The following is a 23,860-nucleotide window of genomic DNA, read 5'->3' on the forward strand; positions in this document are numbered from 1 at the left end:
TATTTAACGTTCAAAAAATTCAAGCTTTATCTATAACAGCGTGCCATTTGGCCTACAACTAAAGACAACTAATATGAAATAGTATTAGGGTTTACGGAAATGTAACATGTTTATAAAATAAACTATTTAAACATGTCAACATATTTTGTTAATAAAAAGGTGCCTAGAAAATTATATACATTGTGATTATCATAAAAACTTATAAATAAACGTGCAACCAATCTGCCTGAAATGCAGAGCTGTAAATGACATTATTTTAATAGTTTGCTGATTTATTAGCATTTACCGTGGAAATATAGTGCGTTAGTTGTTTATATGTTTATATTAATGTTTTTGTTGTTTACTCGAATGCAATTGAGTTACGAAGATAAAATTATATTAAATTTAATAAACAATTAATAAAGGAAACAACGAAAATCATTAGGGACCGCTGTGATTGGCCCTTGCATCACTAAGGGGCGGGGTTACGATACGGCCGACGAGAGATGGCAGCACCATCTTTTTTGTGACGTAAATGGGAAAATACAATTAAATTTGTTTTTGTTTTTTTTTTACTATAATTTGAGGATTAGGGTTGTTTTATGGGGGCAAGTAATAAGATTCCCCAAAATATGGCAATATATTACACAGGGCACCCGCACTCTTCTAATTCCAACCAATATGGCGGCAGCTTGCTGATCGTTTAGTATCACTTCACTGTGATATTTAAAATTAATTTGTTATAGCAATGAGAAAACATAATTCGTAGGGAGTTAGACATAATTGTTATTATTTATGTGCTTTACTTTATTTACATTTCGTTTTATACATATTTTTCGTTGTGAATTTGATACTGTTATGTTTCAACATGGCCGATGTACAATGTTTCATAACCATGATGAAACGAGATGATAGTATTTTAGAAGTTGATTTGGTAAAATATAGTAGTACACTGAAATTTTCTTCTGTATTTCACATGTGGAATTCGTACAATATCGCTGTGCAATCATATTCAAGATTTTTCTTTTAAAATGACATCAGTAATATCTATTTCTGAAGATGCCCTGAATGTTTTCATGACGAGAATACAAACTAACTTGTATTATCAGGTATTAAATATGCGCGAAAACAAGTTTTGGGTCACAGTAGAACTTCGAATTACATAATATCCGATATTTCGTAATAAGCAAACTATTTAATACTGAAGATCCTATTCATGTTGCTGGGGATTTAAACAGGTTTGTAATAACGAGGATTCTGTATTAACCAATATCGTATTAACGAGGTTTCACTGTATACATTTTTTTAATCAAACATTCTGCTAAATTATGCCAAAGTTTAACTTTAGTTTTATTTTATAGTTGATTTAGGGGAAGCAGCGGGACCCTAATTGTTAATGAATACAAGTACGTACATCAAGAGTTTGACAGAACACTAGGACTCAGGAACATATACTGGAAATATTTAACAATGCAAAACATTTGAAATAACATAAATCAAATGCTTCTTACTAGGGATGTACCGATATTGAAAAACCGGTTACCGATTACGATTAACAATTCACTAAAAAATTCAAACTCAGCCGATGTTCCAAACCGATTATGAATACTGATTATATTTGCCCAATTATTACATACATAAATTAAAAAAAGAAAGCAAAGAGAACAACATTGTGATTAAAATTGATGTAATGGAGGCATGGACCATAAGTGTACATACATATTGTTACGATTTACCTGCGGGTTCGTAAGGATAGCCCAATTAATAGATTTTATTTCACACACACAGTTTTATTTATTACCACTACTTGACACTTACAAATAATCTTCTAAATTGGCAGATAATTAATTACATGTAAAGAAATGTCAATTCCCTAGTCACTCGTTTCACACACCTCGCTGGGCCGCACTTCCGACGCAACTCTCGCCGCAGCACCCCTCGTGGGTCTCCGCCGCGGGACTCCGTCGCCGCACTTCGCCACCGCCGTCACACCCTTCGCCGAGATCCCACTCGACGACTCGCTCGCCACTTCACTCGGGACTCCGCCGCGCCCACGACTCTATCGCCCGGAAACTCCCGACTCCACTGAACTCACTCACTCCCTGCCCTGGAACCTTCGTCCAAGGACTTCGCCACTCTGCCGCACCTGCGGCACTATCGCCCGGAAACTCCGCCGCGGAAGAACTCCCCACTCAGACTCTCTGCCCTGGAACCTTCGTCCAAGGACTTCGCCACTCTGCCGCACCCGCGGCACTATCGTCCGGAAACTCCGCCGCGGGAGAGCTCCCCACTCAGACTCTCTCTCTGACTGACTCGAAGGTCGGCCCAACCTCCTTAAATAGCCCTTGGGTTCCCATCCGGAACAATCGGGCATGTCTCCGAGATATCGCGCGACCTTCGCCGTCGAAATGCCCAGAAACGCATCGTGAGTCCTCGAAGGACGCGGTGGCTGCTCTAAGAACGCCGATAAAGGCGTCTGAGTCATTTTATTCCGCAGTGCGGCCTCTTTTAAGTAACCCGATCTGAGGCAGGTGCGCGCTGCGACGGTCAGAATGTAGCGAGATAGTATGACACGAGATACCAGGGAGAGGATGCGGGTGGAAGGGGGCGCAGACAGGCCGAACGAGTGCGGCGATGCCATGCACTGCAGCCAAGCGCGATCGCAACAATATGTATATAATGCAGACAAAATCATTTTTATTTACATAAATATTTAAGATTTTGGTAAGCTAGCTAAGGCATTGCACAAAACATTAATAGCTATAGTTAATAGCTTTTAGATTTTTGTGAAGAAATACAAGCTGTTTAACTTTGTGTGGCTCCACATATTACTTGTAGTGAAAGACGTTTTGTTTCCATGTACGCCACCACACGATATTTTTTGAGAACAATATTTACACACTGCATATTTATCGTCCGGCCCGGATCATAAAAAAAAAATGTTTCCACACAGCACTGTGACTAGCGTACCATTGATTATTATGCAACATTAAATAGTGAGTGCAATGTATAACAGCTCTTAACAAATATTTATTTTGGTAAATGCCAACAAATAGAAAACTTAGCAAAATATACTGTAATATTTGATCAAAGAATTCATCACTCCGTTTACATAATGTATGGACGTGCATTAGTTAATAAAACAATCTACAGTCGCCGAGTCGTCTTCGCTAACACAGACATTACCAATATTCGAAAAATTAATTTCAGTCGCAAACAGAAATATTCCTACAACCGACCACCAACTATCGCAATCGTGAACGTTTATTCCTGGTTAAATATTTGTTGTTAATATAAGTGAAAATAAAAAGTAAAGAAGACTTTCCCGTTAATAAAGCAACTTCAATAATAATAATAAAAAATAATAGAAAAAGGTTCATGTATACAACGGAAATTCCGGTGAAGTGAGATAAGTTGGCCAAATTGTTTTTGTTCATCACATGACATGCGTAACCTAAACGCCTCTGTATTCTATGCCTAAACGTAAAATGGAGTTGTGATGATGCTGCTCAAATAATACTATTGTGTTTTATACTGTTTTATGTGTTGTATTTTATTACAAGCGGCACTCAAAGCAGTTTTTTGATGCGTGGAGCTAACAATAATGGAAATACTAGCCAAACATGCTAGAAGAAAATCGTCAATTGAATAAAATAAGAGTATATTTAATTTATTAGACGACAAAGTTTCTGAAACTTTCAGCGCGTGTGTAGGCCTACAGTTTGAACGGTGTTTCATGAATTAAACCTAAAAGAGTTTACTATTTACCATTAAAAGAATATATTAGCATCATTGGCATGTTTTTCTTATAATGCTAAGAGATAACTATGATAAATATAATGAGAAAATGTTGACAATTTTGTCTAAATAATCTGTTGAAATATCGCAGATTAAGATTAATTACTGATTCTCTATTATCGGGCGATTACAGTTAATCGGGATTCTAATCAGTACATCCCTACTACTTACCAACTAGACCTATAGATTCTCGTCAACTGCTTCTTCTGACAAAATAAGTGTCAATGGAAGAACTTTGGGTGGAAGTTGATGCAGCAGTAGCACACTTCAAGTTGTATAGCCTAGTGGATCACTTCGCATCTTGCAGTTGTTTTCTTCTTGGAAATTAGCTGCATTTTATGAACTAACAGAGCACTGAGAAGTTCTGAATTCATATTTGCTCTGAACTCGGTCTTGTTTTTCCGCACCAAACTAAAAACCCTTTCTGTTGGGGAATTGCTATGTGGAATGAGAAGTAGTGCCATCATCAATTTACTGAGAGAAGAATATTTTTTCACTCCAGATGAGTCTGTTAACTTTGATATCTTAAACCAGATTTCATCAATCCTGTTGCTGTTCTCTAAAGAAATGAATCGAACTGGAAACGACTGAACTCTGTTTCCAACGCTTCAGTTTAATCTTGAGTGAGCACCTTTGGAAACTGGTCAACCAAGAATTTAATAGATGAAAAACTTTTGTCCTTTTGTTTACCAACATCAGCAACTTCAGCATGCTCTAAAAACTTGGTTTTAACTGGCCACTTCTTAGCAATGTAGTCACAAACTTTTGTGTAAAATGACCTTACATCAGCATAAAACAGCTTCAATCTCTTTTCTGTTAAATTAACTTCCCTCATGTAAGCTCTAGTTTTTGCTCCTATGACAAGTTCAGCATCAGTTTTCTGCAATTTAACGCTTCCAAATTTCACCTGAAACAAATCTTTCTCAGACTGTGGAACTGAAGAAGCTTTGACAAACCAAACAATCACATCAACAAAAAAACTGTTCGACTTGGAATGCAGTATGAATGGCTGGGTTTTCCTGCTGAAGGAATACATTAAGAGAGTTGAAAAGCGGAAGAAGAGAGCTCAGAAACAAAAGATAAAGTTTGGTAGAGAGATTTTCAAACTGTTCTTTCACTTTATGAAACTAAGGCGTGCACGTAGGCTCATTTTTATCTGCATAGCCCCACTCCTGTGCGAGCATACGAAACATGACTATTAATATTATGACAATACAATGCAAGGCCACAGTCATACTGGAACAAACAGACTATGATGATAAAATCACCAAACTGATTACCTCAGACAAATATGTACATCTGAACATAGATTCAACTTCCAGCATCATTCGCAAAGTGTACCAGACTCTGAAAAATCACCAGCTCCACGTACCAGACAAAACCAGGAGCTCCCTAACACCTCACAGCAGTAAGTCACATCAAATTTATGGCTTACCAAAAATCCACAAACCAGGCCTGCCTTTGTGACCTATCATCAGCTCTTGTAATTCTCCATGCCAACAACTTTCTAAATTTCTCTTAAAAATTGTTGAATGACTCACAGGCCAAACACCTACCTTCATTAAAGATTCTGGTCACTTATTCTCCATAACCAAGACATTAGAAATAGCACCAACTAAGATATTCGTAAGCTTTGATGTGCAAAGCCTATTCACTAACATACCTGTACCAGAAATACCTGTCCCATCACGCATGGAACTCTCTGTGTCAATACAACCTATTTCCAGTTCAAAGACGAATTCTATAAGCTACAGGTGGAATGGCTTTGGGTTCTTCACTTTCTCCCTTCATGGCCAATATTTTTATGGAAAGTTACGAGCAAGAAGCACTTAACAAAACAAACACCCCTCTTAAAATCTGCTTAGTTATGTTGATGACACTTTTCTTGTCTGACAACATGTCTCCAAAAAATTAGAAGAGTTTTCCCAATTCCTTAATTCACTTAGGCCATCTAGTCCAGTCACTGAAGACATAAACGGGGGCTTTTGTTACAAAAAGTCAAGGAAAGTTTTAATTTGGTTGTTTGTATGGTTTGGTGTCTTGATTAATATTACAAGTGTATGAAACCTTGAGGAACCGCAGCTTCCACCGCCATATTGGAAAAAGGCTACTGAAAAGAAGTCTTTTGAGAATAACTTCTGTCCAGCGCCATCAAGTCAAAAATGGCTGTTACAAAAATTATAGAGAATAAAATTTCTAGCAACTTTTGTATGAAACATTTTTTCAATCAGATGAAATGAATAGTTCACGAGTTATAGTAGAGTGTACATCAACAAATTTCTATAATAACTGGAGTCATCAGAGATGAAAGAATCAATTATCAAAGTTCTCATGAAATTTATATTCTGGCTATTTCCAAAATAATTGGCAACAACTTTGAAGCCGTGAAGTTCAAGCGTTCAGATAAAGTGATTCCTCTTGCAGTTATCAACATAACATCAAAATTAAAGACGTCATTCCCATTGTTCCTCTATTCTTACATCAAAGAATGTGTGTTGCTAAGCAATCATACGAAGATCTGCAGGAGTATCTTCAATTCGAACTGGCCCGATTTCCTTTAGGTTTGTTTAGCAAACAGGGAATGCGCAAATACACAAAATATTCATGCTACAAAGCTTTTATGCCTGTTCCAGATGATACTGGTTTCAGAAATAGCATTTATGTCATAGATTGTGTATATCTGCTACATAGTCACATGGCATCGCAACGAATAGTTTGCATCAATCTGCACAAATGACGTACAGTTTGTGTAAAGGCATTATGGTTCTAACACAGTAGTTTTTGACAGGTATCCAATTAACGCAGCTATCGAGAGTACAAAGATTGCAGAAAAGACTTTGTCATTCAAATAAATAAACTTCCACTGACTTTATTTCTACTAGTCAAAAGTTCCAACTGTTTCCTAAGAAAAGTTTTTATCAAACAGAACAAATAAAATAAGCTTGCTGCACCACTCATACAGAAAGAACACCCAAATGAAATCAACAAATATAGAATTTTATAAAATATGGATAGCTTTCATTAAAAAAGAAACTAATTTACCACAAAAAACACTTGCAAACCAACTACTCTCACAACAATGTACCAGCCAATAATATCAGGCCTTAGTTATGCGACCAATCAGGGGAACACTTGCCTCTTATTGGCTGTGCTAGGGGAGGAAGTCGAACATGTATAAACCCCCTGTTTTTTCCATTGTCTGATATGTCTGTGCCTGATGGGAACAAATGCCAGTTCTCAAAACGTCGCAACTGTTTTGCCATAGGAAACCTACTGTGTTTATCTGTGTTTTTATCATTGTGTTGTCCATAATATCTTTTTAGGTTCATCGTTGGGTCTATCTGTTGACATCAGCTGATTTAGGTTTTTTTTATTTTTTATATACTTTGCATTTGTTTATTTTTCCCATGACATTGTAATACAATGGTATTTACAGGTTCACTGCAACTGTTATGAAGTTCATTTGTTTTGTTTTGTTTCCTTGACTTTCGGCAGTGTTTTCTTTGGAGTGGTGATGAGCGTCAGCGGCCTCGGACGTTGGCATGACAACGCATCAAATCAACAATGCTCCGCTGTGTCCGAAACAATAACATTATAATTGTTTGCTTGTAATAAAGACGCCTAGCGTCGACGTTTGGATTGGTTGGCGAGTGCCGACAATGTAGAATTGAAATTTATAGTGTAAAAGTGTAATTTGACGCCGGGAAGATGGAGTAATTCGGCGTTAATTCCTGTGAGGAATTCGGCTGTTTGCAGCAGATCAGTGCCGCATGTAGCTACGAAGTTGTAGCTAAACGCGAGAACTAATTACTCTGTACGTCAGCAAATGAATGCAGCGCACAGGAACAACTTTACCGCGAAATATAAGGTTGAGAAGTTTCCTTGTACCAGGATTCAGGTATGGCCGGCTGCACTAACATTTAGTGACGTTAATGCCGTACGTCGATAACTCCAGTCCCAGCGAACATTATTAATATCTCACATGTAATTAGGGATTAACGTGTTTTCAATAATTTTATTGGATATAACGAACTACATCAACAAACTGTCACACATAGGTCCAGTGGTTTTAGGAGTCAGGGTTTCGTGTCTGACTAGCTGGAGGCAAATAATAAACAAAATAAATAGACTTTTGAAAATTAATGAACTTTAATATACATGTGCCCAACGTTACGGAACAGAGGTTTGGAAATAATTGTTTGGTTTTGTTCTATCGAGAAAGCTGTTACTGAGGTCATTTATATTACACTTGTCAATTATTCATTACCTATAAAATAACTGTTGTTTTTTATTTTTTTATTGTTATGACTAACTACCATTTTGTGTTTCTATTAATGATCACTAGGTTATGTTAACCATAATACAAGGCACCCAATTCCATTACATATTAATTGTGTTTATTATTATTATTATATATTTTTTTTAATTGTATGCTCATGATAGTTTACAGAAATGCTTGTCACACAAAACGTGGGCAGTTATTGTACAGAGAACACTTTGGCACAACAAAGTGTAGGCTGTTAGTGTACAGAAGTAATTTGGGTAAATATGTAGTTGGGCGGTATTTGCGAAAAAAAATGTTAAAAATCCGAAAATACCTTCAGTAGACGCTCTTCAACTTCCTCTTTTCATTAAAAGCGGCGGAGATAAGAAATTCCAAATACTTTAGGAGATATCGAATTTTTAAATTTCATCACAATTATATCAGTGCATTCATGTGGCATTCTGCATTGTTTCTTGTTTACGAGTATCTATTTTTTTATTGGATAATGATGTCACGTGATTGATCGTGATAGGCCAGAATTCCAATGAACCAATACGTGATTATTTAGTTCATTTATTGTTTTAAAACGGTGTTTAATTACCGCCTCCAACTTGGCGAGTTTTTATCGTTTCTAATTTTAAAGTCTTATTTTTTATTGTTGCTAAAGTAATAAGTAACAAAAAAATTTTACGTGAGTTGTTACTTTTCATCCTTTGTCCCGGTTTGTTAGGTCAGGTCAGTTACATTATAAATACTTTAAAACTAAAGAACCATTGAAATAATTTCATATTATTTTTAATGTACGCTTAATTTCAAAGTATTTATAATGTAACTGACCTGACCTAATCGACCATTTTCATTAATTAGGCATTCACAAACACACAGCAAAATAAAAAAATGGCGGCGGTCGAATGATAAACACAGGTCTTGTATGCAAAATAAGAACGGCGATATCTCCTAAAGTATTTGGAATTTCTTATCTCCGCCGCTTTTAATGAAAAGAGGAAGTTGAAGAGCATCTAATAAACATATTTTTCGGACTTTTTACATTTTTTTTCGCAAATACCGCTCAACTACATATGATGAAATTTAAAAATTCAATATCTTCTAAAGTATTTGGAATTTTTTACCTCCGCCGCTTTTAATGAAAAGAGGAAGTTGAAGAGCGTCTTATAAAGGTATTTTCGGATTTTTAACATTTTTTTTTTTCGCAAATACCGCTCAACTACATATTTACCGTAATTTGACTACCACAATGTGGGGTCGTATCGGAAAAGAACTTATAGGCGCATGAACGCAGGGCTCGATAGTGTGTACGGCAGTTTGCTTGTTATTGTGTTTTGTTGTGGTTTTTGTGTACACACCATGGAAACTAGGGGTATGAGCAGACTCATCAGTCATAACCAGTCGAGGGACAGTAGTGCTGAGTCTGTACCATATGAAGATATTACTCCATTGTAACCCAGCCACTCCACATGTACTGAGACCCATCCGCTTGAAACATTGATAGCCATAGCACCAGCTGAAGCGGCTAGTTCAGATGATACACAGCCACAGACTAGCACAGCAGCACCCACTGTGTTACCTACATTGTTTTCTGCCCGAGGCAACGAAACCAGTGCCAGCTTATTTGCTATGCTACAGAGTGTATTGCAGGAGTTAAAAGCATACAACAAACAATTGGGAGACAACCTATAGAAACAAAGTGCTAGGCTAGAAAACAATTTACAGGCTACCAGAGATAGTATCCAGCAGCAGTTGGAAAGTGTCAACTGTAATTTGCACAGAGAAAACCAGGAGATGAAGGCTAGTGTGTCAGCAGTCTCTGACAGACTAGTCACGCATGAATCTAACACTGAATCCCAATTGAAACAGTTGCAACACCAGTGTCAGCACAACCACACAACTAGCTACTGAGCTAGAAGAGTATTCCTTCATAGATTCAAAGAGTATGCCGACATGTTCAGGTTAAGTGACACCGAATGCCTGAAGTGCATGACAACTGCATTAAGAGACCATGCATACTATTGGTGGGAAGTCCTGCAGAATACAGTCACTTCCTACGATCAGTTCAAGGAGAACTTCAAACAGCAGTTTTGGAACGTCAAGGTACAGTGATACCTGCGAGCTCGCATGCATACCGAGAGGTATGATCACAAAAAGAACAAGACTCTGGAAAACCACCTGTCTCAGATGTTCAAAAGAACGAGATATTTAGAGCCAGAGATGGGCGATATTGAGTTCATCGCGATGGTAACATCTCAACTACCATTGAAATATCAAATCTATTTGACAGGACGGAACTTCAACAATATCAATGAGTTCCGCGAACAGGTCCTCGCTTTTGACAGGCTGGAGCGGCTGTCAAGAAGCAGCAACAGCAAATTGGATAAACCGATTCATCAGAAGGCAGCACCTCTCTACACACCCTGGCAACGAGGAAACGACGGTGGAAAAGCCAACGTCTGTTACACCGCATGGCAGCCTGCGAAGAGAAGGGGGCAAAACAAACGTGAACAACAGCCGCCGAATAAGAGGGTTTACCTACCAAAGAAGCACACCAATTACCGCAAGACCCAGTGGGGGAGGGACGATGAAGATATACGTCGTGACAAGTTTACCAAGAACAAGACACCACGACCAGGTGACAATGAGGGAAGGCCACCCTGTGAGAAGCACTGGAGTGACTCCAACCGACTGCCACCCAACCGAATACAACTGCAGCAACTGTTGTACTCCCCAGTAGCAGAAACCGCTCCTGTGAATCAATCACCAGCGAGTTTCTCTACCTTCACTTATCCTCCAACCAAATATCATCCCATGCAGCAAGGATATTTTGCGAGGCAACAGCCAATTCCGCCAAACTGCACAGTTACACAGCCGCAGCAAACTGCGACTGGCAGTTACGCACCAGATGTACCTAGCTGAAAACCAGAGGGGATCGACAAACTAGAGAGGGTTGGTGATGGAACACCCCAATCACCAGACCCTAAGCAGAGCAAGAGGGGTAATATTGTTATGACTTAAACCCCTACGAAGCCCTATGCTGTGCTAGATCGGAGGTGATTCCACCCAACGTACTACCAGAATGTGACAACACCGATCTTGAAGTAAACCTACGCAAGAGGAAATCAAAGAGTCAGTACGAGACAAGTTAACACAGTGTGACATATGTACACTGTAACTATTGCAAAGCACATTTAATTTCTACATGTACATGGTGTTGTTCTACATACATGAGTTGACTCACTCCTAACGCAGGAATACACATTTGTTGTCTAGTTACTTACAGTAGTTTTATCCAGGCTACAGCCTTGCCCCTACATATGCTTCTTCTTCGTCTCATAATATTTCAGAAGAATTTCAAGATGTTTTAATGAACAATTAAATATACACGCTATACACTTTCACTCACTTGAAAAATTGTAATCTTGAAGTTATGTTTATACTTCATTGTTGAGTAAAGCATAGTGTCTTACACATATAAACAGAGTGTGTAGGGTAAACCAATGATGAGTGAAAAATTACCATAATTTTGATGCAAAACATCATGAGTATTGTGCCTAAATGGTGAGGTTATGGTAAAAAGGGGGAAAAAAAACTGTATTAAACTTGAATAAAATCATAACATTGATTTGTACTGGTTAGGCAAACAGTGAAGCAATTTCATAATCAAGACTTTAGGATTTAAATTACTATCAATTTAATTTCTTCACCTAAGGAATGAATAACATAAAATGTTATCAGGGAAGATGTTATTTTTATAATGTGTCATCTACTAATGAGAAGTATATATTTATTTTAAATGTTTAATTATTGTAATTAACTTGTTAATATGATTATTTTATAATATGTGTTTATTATACTAAGGAAATTTATGTTGAATTTTAAAACTTGGTTATTTTTCAGCATTATTATGCTATGTCAATATTAAGTTACATGTTGTGTTTATCAGTTTTAATAAATAACTGTTGTTATTCTTAAATGCAGCATTGTGACATTCAAATAATTATACTACCTGCATTTTAAATTAACGGATAGTTAGTTTAGGTACGTTTAAAACACTGTAAAACATTTTGACAATTTGTTAGGATAGTTAAATTACATTTTAAAAACTGTATAAATTTTATTTGAACGGTTTGTGAAGTTAGGTTTTGTGTGATGATAAAAGAGTTTAAATTGCATAACATACCATTTTCAGATATTTTTTTTCCCATGAAATAGTCTCCATTCTGGGAATTTACTTTCACACCAGAATTCTCAAAACTATTTAGCGCTCTATCCCTAAAGTTGTCATACAATTGGTCCATTTAGACACTAAAATTGTGATTCAAAAAATATTAGTTAACTTTTCAAGGAAGGAGACCACAAAAATTTATTGTTAGTAAAATTATTCTTAAAACCCCTTCTCTGTAAAAACCAAAAATAATGATGGCACACCTACATTGTTACATTCCAGTTTGGCCTGGCAATACAACCCAGAAAAATAGCAAGACACTTTAATCACTTCAAAAGTTTATGTTTGTATACAATGATTTTGAAGTTTGGTTTTTTAAGTTTGTCTTGTTGTCAACATCAAAGATAAATTATTCCCTTATAATAAAATTTTACTATGTAGTTGCAATAAAAATGAGAGTTCAAGGCAGTTTTTATTATTACAGCTCAAAAAAAAAAAGTGTATCATAACTTACATAACCAAAAAAAAAATTCAAATTTTTTTTTTTTTTAATTTTAAGTTAAGGGTCCAAAAGTTAAAAAAAAAAAAAAAAAATAAGATTACGTTTTGACCTGGCCCCGACCATCAGGTGTGAAGTTAGCTATTCGTAACTTTACTTCATTGTTTTCGGCAAGCTGCCGATGACGCGGCCGCACGTAGCAACAATCGAGCGACAACTGCCTTGCACGGTGCAGTTACCTTTCTTTACAACGTTAGAAACAAAGGGAGGCAACCCCGTGGGACAACTGACCAATCACAACACAGATCCAGAAAAATGACCATATAAGGATAAATACTGGAAAATTGTTTTTCTCTGAAAGTCTGGGAAGACACATCACACCGCCTCAAAGCTCGCTCTGATTGGCTGGCGAGGCAGCGCCCAGTGAAAGTTCTGGTTCATTGCTATGCAGTCGTGCGCTCACGTGCTGGATTTTCCCAATAATTTGAGGCATGAAAAATAACTTGCTGGTGAGTGTTGCGCCTGTGTCTTCCTTTCTTTTGAAACCTTCTAGAATGTTACAGTCTTACTCCCCTGAAAGTGCTTTAAAATTTGACAAAACATAATTAATACACATTTTTATTTTAATTGATTAAATAAATTACAAGGAAACAATAATAAAACACACTACATTAATCTTTATATAGAATCTAACCCAAATCTTTAATAGTATTAAAGCACAAACAAAATTACTTAAATTGCTGTACATAATAGAAGGAACATGAGTACAAAATAATTCTGAATCATTCAGAAAACATCAACATAAAACATTCTCAGTCAGAGCGTTATTGATAGAAGGGGGCAGGAATACTGCATTGATACAACTTTCATTCAGTAATACAAATTTAACATTTTTCATGTCATGCATATACATAGAACAACCATGCATCTAGAAATTAATATTTCTGCTTTGCTGAACTTGCTCTTGACAAAATCTATTTAATTCTTTACCTGTTGTAGAATAAACATTAATTGAGGTTAATGTTTTAAAATCTACATAATGTAATGTATGGAATAAAATTAGGGCATTTCCATTTAAGATACATAATTTTTTTTTAACCATTATGTTAGCTTCATTTAAAACTGTAAAACAGTTTCAGCTATTGACTTGAAAATACAAATCTCATAAACATATGAATACAGCAATGCATCTTGAAATGCTTGAAAATTTTATAAATGCTAATAACACTGTATAACTTAAAATTAATGCTATAAATTACATTTATAATTGCTATTTTCCATCATTGTTGAAATTCCCATTGATAAAAATATTTCATATTTTCTAATGAGCATGAATAGCAAAGGACTGTATAGTTGTATAAAAGTGGATCAAAACTCATGTAGGTGTAAGGGAGGCTTATATCCCAAAGAGCAAAAGAGATATGAGCTTGAAACACCTTATTAGAATCTATGCAACCTTTCTTCGTAGTTCTGTTTTGGACAAACAATAATACGTTGACGACGCCTGGCTCTCTGACCCCTGTTGCGAGTGATTCCCTGTCTTGACGAGGGCGCCAACCAGCCTAAAACTCAGGGAGTAAACGGGTTCTCACCTTGTGGCTTACAACAGGGGGCCAGGACAACAGCGACCCATCGAGCTGTCGGCCGCTCGAGACACCATTTAGTTCGGTCTATGTATGTCCGTAGTTTTGTCTATGTCGTTAAGGCACTGGTCTCTAGCGGCGAAGTGCAGAGCAGCGCTCAGACGCGTCTGTCGCGGATGACAGGCGAGCTACGACTGCCTCCCACGCACCGCCGCACGGCGAGCGGGAAGCAGGGGAGGGGGACGCACGAGATGCGTGGGAGACAGCACGCGGTATGGGTCCGATGACACCGTCGTTTGTCACACCAGCCGCCGCGCTCGGGTGTGCTCACCGCTCGAAGCACCACTTAAAAGCACTTTTTACATTCATGCCCGGACCAGACGGCTATGGGCAACAGCGGGCCTAGGGACCAGGATAGACACGACAGCTGTCGTCAACGTATGAAAACGCGGATTGAACCGTCATATCAGATTTTTCTAGATCTTAATTCAGTCTCATGACTCATCATTAGGGCCTGGAATATTTTGCGATCGCGAATTTTGCGAAAATTCGCATGAAAACGCGAAAAGTAAGTACATTCGCGAAAACCACAACATTTCTATATTACACTGCGAATATATCCCCGAAAAGTACCATTACAGTAGACCCCGCCGATGCGACCCCCCTCTGATGCATCTATTCCGTTTATATGACCGTTTTTTGAGAAAACATGAAAAATTTGAGCAGAGAAAGTCGAAAATTTGAGTAAAATTGGCTGAAAAACAAGTCTGTTACACTTTGTTGGGCTCTATGTGTTCACGTTTATCTTGGCGAGAGCTGTACTGTAAGCAGCCAGGCATACAAAAGACGTCTAAAAATAGATACCACCCCTCTAGACTGTCCACACGGCAGTGTCTAGACGAGCTCGGCGCCTCCACTATCTCACGAAAAGCCTTTCAGCGGTCATGTTATCTCACCCGCCCGGCGGCTTGACGTCATGTGACGCTTACCTCTCCCATCCCCTGCTAATTCTTCAAGGCTCATCCCTCCCAGAGCCACAAACAATGTAAAAACAATTTCCCCCCCCCCTCCTCCTTATCCAACTAACATTTCAACACATCAAGGGCGCCCATATGATAATTTGTAGGGGGGGGGGGGGGTCCAGACTTAGGGGTATGAAGTATTTTTAATATTTTGGAAGACTTAACTGCGGCTTGTTACTAGCCATAAAATAGTTCCAGTTCTGACCCTATTAAAAATTTTTGTCCTGTTACTAAAATACCAGACCACAGTACTCATTCGCCATAAAAAAAATCTATATTGGCTACTTTATTAATTAATTTTTAACTATTTTATTGAAACAAATGAATTTTTAGCAACAAAAATGCAGGAATACAGTCCTTATACTTTTGCAGCGTCTCGGGTAAACGGATATCAAGAATACAGTCCTTCAACTAATTGCTCTCTTTACCCATAAATAAATGTAGCATATAAATTGAATTAAAATAATTATAAAGTTTAAAACGTGTTGGTCAAAAGATTCAACTTTGGGAGAGAAACTATTTAAATATGTTATCACAGTCAGAAAACAGTTGTTTTTAAATGTAACACCTGAACTACGCTTATAATTATAGTCAAAAAATTTTTCACAATTAAATGAATATTACTATGTTTCGATATGAATCATAATTGCTTATCATTTAGAATTAGCACAGATGAATTCAGTAGTCGAGGACTATAAGTTTATTTAGTGATAGAATAGCGCAGAAAAAATTAGTTTATTATTTAACTAGACAATTTAACCAAACAGTATTTAGAGGTTAAGGAATTAAGTGACACCAAAACCAATGAAAATAATCAAAAATTTCTAAATGCTCATAACTCATATATCAGCTTTCCACAGAAGAGTTTAGTTCGGCGCAATTAATCCACACAAAACTGGACACTATGTCGACGCGGATTTTAAGAATATAAGAAGATCCACGTCGCAGTATAATTTTTTTTTCGTGTCATGTGGTGCGGGCCCCCATTTGTGGTGCGGGCCCATAGGCTACAGCCTAGATAGCCTGCGCGTAAATACGGCCCTGATAAACCCTTAAATAACATGTTCAGTACTTAACTTCAAAATTAAGAGTACATTAGAACCTCGATTTTACGGAGCCCGGACGAATACATTTTTCAGGAACCATCTAAAATTCGGAAAATTTGACTCCAAAATATATTTAATAAAAAATTAAAAAAACATTTTGAAAACATATAAAAATATTAATTTTAATGCACAGCGTATTCATATTTTTAAGCTAATACAACAGCCATTTACCGTTAGTGAATATTGTATAAGTTATTGCGGCATAAAACTCAAAATCGAAGAAAAAAAATGGACTAGGTACACTATTTGTCGCAAAGTTCGAAATTTCTTCGATTGAAAAATTATGTCAAGGCCGTAAAAATATTTATTTTACCGCAAATGAACTATACTCAACATTCCTTACCCATTCCAACATTTCCAGCTCGTGAGCATAGCAACTGAGCTTGAAACCTTGTGAAGCGTGAGAGAAAGAAACGATATTGAGTAGCTACTTCCTCTCCTTTCCGCTAATATACAGCAACCTATGCCATTAGGCATTATCTTGACATGTGTCGCATTCATTACCTTCGCTGCATCGGTTTCCCAGTAAAAAAAAACGCTCAAAAATGGTATAAGTGACGCAGCAAGTATACTTGACGAGCGGATTTTTAACTAAGCTTTTTTTAACTTACTATACAAACAAATAATTCCCTATGGCTATCACAAATTCAAGGGCTTCTCGCACTAAAATGTACTGTGTTTTTAATGAATGTCTGTCGTTACAGAGCAGCGTTTTTCTTCACCAAATAAGCCTATGATTAGAGACCGTAAAAATTCGCGGATTCCTTTCGAGACAGGCTGGAATCCAAACTCGTTTAGCTTAATGCTGCGTCAGTGATTGGACCGCAATTTACCTGAAGGACTCTGAGCCAATGGCAAACACTCAACAAAAGAAGTATTGAATCATAAGAATTGCAATAAACAGGTGTCCCGAGTCGGTAGCCAATAGCCAGGCGATATTTGCCCGAGTACATAGAGAATCGTGGAGTCTATCCTAGTGGTCATTGAAACCGCGAATTTTTCCAATCCCTACCTATGATCACTTTTATGAAACAGTACAGGTGTACACTGAACTGTGTGCTTGTTCTCCTCGATTATGTTACTAAAAGTGCGTTCATTAATATTTTTCAAGCCGATCTGTTAAAGATTAACTGATAAATATGATAAGGTGAAGTCCATAAAAATGCAAGGCAGGGAATTCTTCCAGCTCATCAACCCTACCCTGGATAGTCTCGTCTATGTTCAGTCGTCTCTGGCAAGGAGTGGACAAGTTTGCAAACTCAAATATAAATTTATTTTAGTAGCATGCGTCTTACGAAAAGGAAAGATATCCAAGAAAGGCATGTCGGACAACCTACTGTCACCACACAAAAGTTAACATGATGCAATGCGTGGTGCAACTGTGTTTAGTCGCTGTGATGTCACTTTTATATCACTCGTGCAATGAGGCAAGTTGTGGAATGTTAAAAAATAAGGGGAACGCAGGGGAGGGCAGAGAGCAGACGGCAGTCATTGTTTTTACTATTTAATATTATATATATATATGTATTCCGTTCAATAAATTATAACATGTATCTTCACGGGGTGGGGTGTTTAAAATTTTATGAAGATAACGATTTTACGAATGCAATCCAAGCGACCGTGAGCGTACGTAAAATCGAGATTCCAGTGTAAATTGCTTCCGAGTCTACTGAAGGTAGCGGAATCCTTATCCCTTTAAACACTTTTGAAGGGAAAAAGTCGTTTTCCTCTAAATTCAATATTCCAACATAAATTTTACGCTTTAGACTTTTCTGAGCAATAATTCTTATTTGAGTAACTTTAAAGGTGTTAGCTTACCTTAAAAATTGTGAATATTCTGAGCGGATGTGACGAATGAGGAAAACTAAGAAACACTACATAATAACAATGGTTTTTATCTTTACACTTTTCACTGATTTATTTACACTTAAGTTATTTATACTGACTGAATACACTAAACTAAATCTAGACCAGATGCATAAAACTGTAGACCTAAAGACTATTGAAAAATCTGTTTTGAGATGTTATTTGTGAACATACACATTATTATGACGAAAAAGTAGCAAAACATTTCGCCGTCAACAAGTACATGTCAACTGTCGCGTCGTCTAACTCTGACTTGTCTAAATCTGTTGTGTTGTGTTATCGCGTGAGCTTTGGCAGGATTACGAAGGGGAATGACTCGCCACGGGCGTTGCGCTTGAACAGCGTTTTCTCCCTGTTCACAACACCTTATATCGCAGCAGCAGAAACTAATGCTTGAACTAACATAAAAAAATGAAGTAGACATGTAAAAAACGATATACAATAATATATTCGTGTTGAACCACTTCTACATAATATCGAATTTAAATAATTTTCTTTAAAGTAAAACACCTGACTACACTATATATTTTTCCTTCCCTGAAAGCTAGGCCCCCCCCCCCCCCCTGCCCCCGGGTATGGGCGCCCTTGCAACACATTCCCTCCCTTATTTCAACCTTCTGCGTGAGAAACTGTCAGCGTGTTTTTTTTTTTGCTTGAGCTGTCAAAATAAACATCCCTGATGGCAAGGGCAGGAGCGCATCCTGTCGGTCTGTCGCAGTGATTATCTACTCCAAAAACATGTCACAGCATTTCAGGATAGCATTGTTCTTATTTCTTTCGTTTATAGCCGAATGTTTTCTACTTGATCCACACAAGGTTAAAGTATCCTTTAACCCAAGTCTTGTGTTTCAGCATAATTACCTTATTTTTACATAAGCCGTGTTCGTGTATGGTTTTGATGCTCAAAATTGATCTGGGGTATAGTTCACACTAAATTTCTTCTCATTTGTGCGCTGGGGTTTGTTCAAGTGGCAACCCCGTGTTCCTCCACTCCATTAAATACGAGCATATCAGTATCAGAAACATGGGTTTTATTGTACTGACAATAGCCAGAGGTGCCCACCCCCCCTAACCTAATGATGAGCCCCCCCCCCCCCCCCCCCAGAAATTTTTTATGCCATTTTATCAATGATTTACTCAATTATTTTATAATATTATACTTTTTTAGTATTATATTTTATCACATTTTGCATTAATTAAAACTGATTTTCTAATAATAATTTTGGTCATATCAGGTAATATTTCCATCCTGAACCGACAGATACCAAACTGCTTTTGTTGAGGAAAGTGCGGGGTTGCCAATTTGATATACAAGATCCCTTTCAATTATCAAAGCACCAGAAACGTATTTTCACATTAGAAGCTATAATTATGTAAATAATATATACATTTTTCTCGTCTTTTAACCACCCCCCCCCCCCCCCTGAAATTTTAATGACGCAGTCTTAGTCGTTACCCCCCCCTTGTGGGCACCCCTGCAATAGCACAGTGATGTGCAAATTTTGCAACTGTAAAGTTTCATGGGATAGAAAAGATTTCATTGACAAACACCTAAAGTCGGCTAAGCATGTGGCATTGGCAGCCAAAAAAAAAAAGAAAATTTGTAGTTGCAAACATTTATAGCAACGTGTCTGTTTTGTGTAACTGTTTTGGATTTAATTGGCTGTTATTATGCATATTAGCCTATTCCTAGTATACATGGATTGTTTATTAAATATGTAAACTATTATATTCAATAACTGCACAATTTAGTCAACATTTAAAATACCGGTAAAATTTCCATTGCATAACGAAAATACCGACTTTAAACCACCGCTTTTCTAATTTGAAAGTACCGCTTTTTGCATACTGAAAACACCGAAATTTTCCAGGCCCTACTCATCATATCTACGTCAGTAATATGTTAGTTACAGCCAATTTCTTTATTCCAGGGTAAATATTTTAATTTTTTCACGAATGTTTCAAATATTTTCTATGCTTAATTTACGGTTGCACTATCAAAATTAATGAGATATAAAATTTCTGTCTCATGATCTAACGTAGAATAATTGGTTATAAAAATATTTGTGTTTTTTCACCCATTTTTTGCCATGCATGTGAAGCACCTACAATAATCAAATTTAGCATATTTTAGCAGTTATAAGTGCATATATTCCTGCCAAATATGACACCATATGTCATATAAATGTGTAAATAAATAATTTTTATTTAGACACACAAAACATGTATTTTCTCACTAAATATAAACCCTCAAACCCCATGTGGGGGATTGGGGATTGTTTGTGTACAAAACTATCATCAAATTTATGTATAAAAAACAAGAAACTATATTATTCTAGCTAATAAACATATAAGTAACATAATGTTACTAGTAATGAAAAAAATGTGTTTGAATGATTCTATTGTTTTCAGTTTCTTTCTGTGTCTGACATAGCTTCAGTAGTTTCCAATTTTATTTTTATATTTTGTCACAGTCTTATTATTAAAATACTATTAATATTACTAAAAAACCAATATGTTATGTATAAAAAATATCAAAATGTACATTTACTTTCAATTTCCTTTGATATCCAATATACGCACTTGCTGGAAACAAATTTCTTGTATGTTCCAAACCATTATTAAAATTTTAAAATAAAAACCTAAACTAAATTAAATTTGACATATTAATAAACCAAATTAGGTCATTCAGGTGAATTTTACACAATTTTTACCCCTTGGATTTCTGTGTTATCCGATGTATTGACTTACACTTGGATGGTTTTCCTATTTTATCACTATTTACCCTGTAATCATGCTTCTAACCATGAGTTCATATTAATAGCATGTAGAAATAGCAATGCAGTTGAACAGTTTCCTTCTTTTGTTTCAGGCATGTTACTACCAGATACTCCAAGAAAAAATTATTTTGAACAGTTAACAAAAGGAAGATCATGTGTAACACAGTTTTGTGTTCGCACTGTGTGGAGACGACTGTGGTAATGATGGATCAAATTTGATTTGAACTAGTCACTAGTCAGCCTCAGCAAACTTACAGAATTGATTGAATAAAGTCTGCAGGCTACATATTTGCTATTAACTCAGTTATATTTTTTTATGTAAAATATTTGGTCTGTAATTTTCAATCATATTTTGTATTATTACTGGGTGTATTTGAAGAGCTTGTTATAGTTTTGATATTGTTGATTACAGCATTTATTCGCGATGTCATATTTTTTATAGTTTATTATCTTGGTGGTGTTGAAAACTCATAGAGTTACCAGCTTATTTATTAGTTGCTTAAAATGTTGTCTTCAAGGCAGTGATAAACTGTAGGCACTAAAACTGCCATAAAAACCATTTGAGCATCATGAACTCCATTTTCGTAAATGCGTAGCTACCCATTCTCCCAGTCTTGCTGGGCTCAAAACATGCCTGAACTTGTAAGCTGGTCTATGATAGGATTTTGCAGACTCTGCACTACGCAGCTGTTATGAGGAATGAGCATTGAGCATTGCTTTCAGGATAAATAACGTAGAGACAAGATTTTATGGTTTTTAATTTTTTTTTAAATTTTAGTCTTTTAACAGTTTTATTTTACTGGTATTACTTTTCTAAATATTGTTTATTTATAGATAAAATTCATATACTTTTAAATTTATAAGAAGATAAAATAATTTTATTACTCATTTCACCAAAATAGTGTGATTTTAACTATGATACAAGTTGTATTTTTAGGGGAAATAATTTAAAGTGCAGATTTGGTGGGGCATATTTATTCAGAATATACATATAAATAAATCAGCAAATAGTTGTGTGTTGGGAATATACAGGTAAAGTGTGCTTTCATGTGCCACAGCCATGGTTATGACTGATGACAAGTCTTTGGTTTGATGATTGTGTTCTAACAACAGCATGACGTTGTGAACTCGGACAGGATGGCCATATAGGGGTGGATCCAGTGATGACTTGAGGGAGGGGCTACATTGTTAATTGAAAGAAAAACAATGTCATACTTCTTTTTAACATGAATGACCATCAACTATTGGCTAATTAAGAAAAAGCATACGTTGTAGTGTTTACCAAACGATATTCTACTACTTTTATTAATTTTTTAACCTCATAATAATTTTTATATTTTGGCCTACTTATAGGATTAGAAAATGTGTGAATCCACTTCAAATAAAAATAAAGATTATTTTTTGTTCCTACAAACTACACCTGATTCATACTACTTTGTTCCGCTGGAAACAGGGCAGATATGCACCTGGAAGGCAGAAGAGTTTTTCTTTAATACTCAAAGATCATTCTCTACGACTTCATGTTTTCGGGTGTGCTGTTTTGACGTTGAATGGAATTTATTTACAAACAGTTCAAACACGATTACAAAATTTGGACTTGGATGATTCTCATTTTCTTCTCTGCAAATAAGAAAGTATTATAATACATCTAGGTACTAATGTGATACAGCATTCATAAAAACTTCATTACAGTGCTCTTATGTGAGTAAAACATACTAATTAAGATTTTAAGTGTAATATTAAATTATTATTTTCAAATGCTGAACACAGTTCCTGAAACTATAATGCCTACAAGCATTAAAATTATACATACTTACATTTCCAACTTATTGTAAAGTGCACAGTTTATTTACAAATGTCAAGTAGAACCTTTATTCACAGTTATGAAAATTGTTTGAATAAGCTAGTCTATGGGCCATCAAGTTTTGTTGAGACACGCATAGAAAGCACCATCCATTGGGTGATACAAGAGATACAATGTTCTACTAAAGAATTTTCTTGCCCACAGAAACATAAGGCGAAGTAGACATAACGTAAGTATCTATGAACCTGCATAACGATATCTACATACATCTTGTGTTACTTGTATAACATTCAGCGTTTATTAGTTTATTGTGTATTTTGACGTATTAATTTTTCTAACGTATCCCTATCAAAATATATGGTCTGAGGTGGATCCGCCACTGTTGCCGTAACGGCACCACAGAAAAAAAACTTTTAACAGTAAAATTTGTGTAGGTCGGTATGACATTGAAATTAAAAATATTAATGTATTGTTTTCGGCAATTGGAGGAACTGATTATAATTTTCAGTCATTAGAAAAATAATGAAGCATAAACAAACAGAATTAACCAAAAAAAATTTTGATTTTCTTTTTTGTGATACTTGTTTTTGTTAAATGTTTAATAATAATTATTCTTACCACTTAATTTTTATTCTCAAACACAAGCATGCCATCCATATCAACTTGGCAAGTAAGATAAATGATATATTAGGGTTGCCACTCAACATGAAAAATCTGTAAACCTTTGATTGGCAGTGAATTATTTTAGGTGCCAAAAAAACCATAAGAAATCCATAAATTATTGAAAGCCATTTGGAATTATCTGTTTGTCTAGCAGTGTAAAAAGAACTGAGTTGAGAAACTACACAGTGGCACAGACCAGTAGCTATGGTCCTTGTGGTGGTGTTGACAGTCTCTCGATTCGAGGGTCGTGCAGTGTTTAGAGGTAATTCAGGTGTTAAAGTTACCACACACAGCAACATTCTTCAAATTATTAGAATTG

At 36.3% G+C, this 23,860-nt stretch overlaps 1 protein-coding gene across 3 annotated transcripts in view; it reads left to right on the forward strand.

Moving 5' to 3' along the window:
• Positions 1–21,504, forward strand: part of LOC134527381 (alsin) — a 239,496-nt gene extending 217,992 nt beyond the window's left edge. For all 3 annotated transcript variants that reach the window (XM_063360019.1, XM_063360021.1, XM_063360020.1), the window contains exon 14: positions 21,167–21,504. In XM_063360019.1, coding sequence (XP_063216089.1) covers positions 21,167–21,214 — 48 coding nt within the window. In that variant the 3' untranslated portion in view covers positions 21,215–21,504. The remainder of the gene's footprint in view (positions 1–21,166) is intronic.
• Positions 21,505–23,860: the final 2,356 nt, after the last annotated feature.

The sequence above is a fragment of the Bacillus rossius genome, chromosome 1 (genome assembly GCF_032445375.1).
Source record: "Bacillus rossius redtenbacheri isolate Brsri chromosome 1, Brsri_v3, whole genome shotgun sequence".
Lineage (NCBI taxonomy): Eukaryota > Metazoa > Arthropoda > Insecta > Phasmatodea > Bacillidae > Bacillus > Bacillus rossius.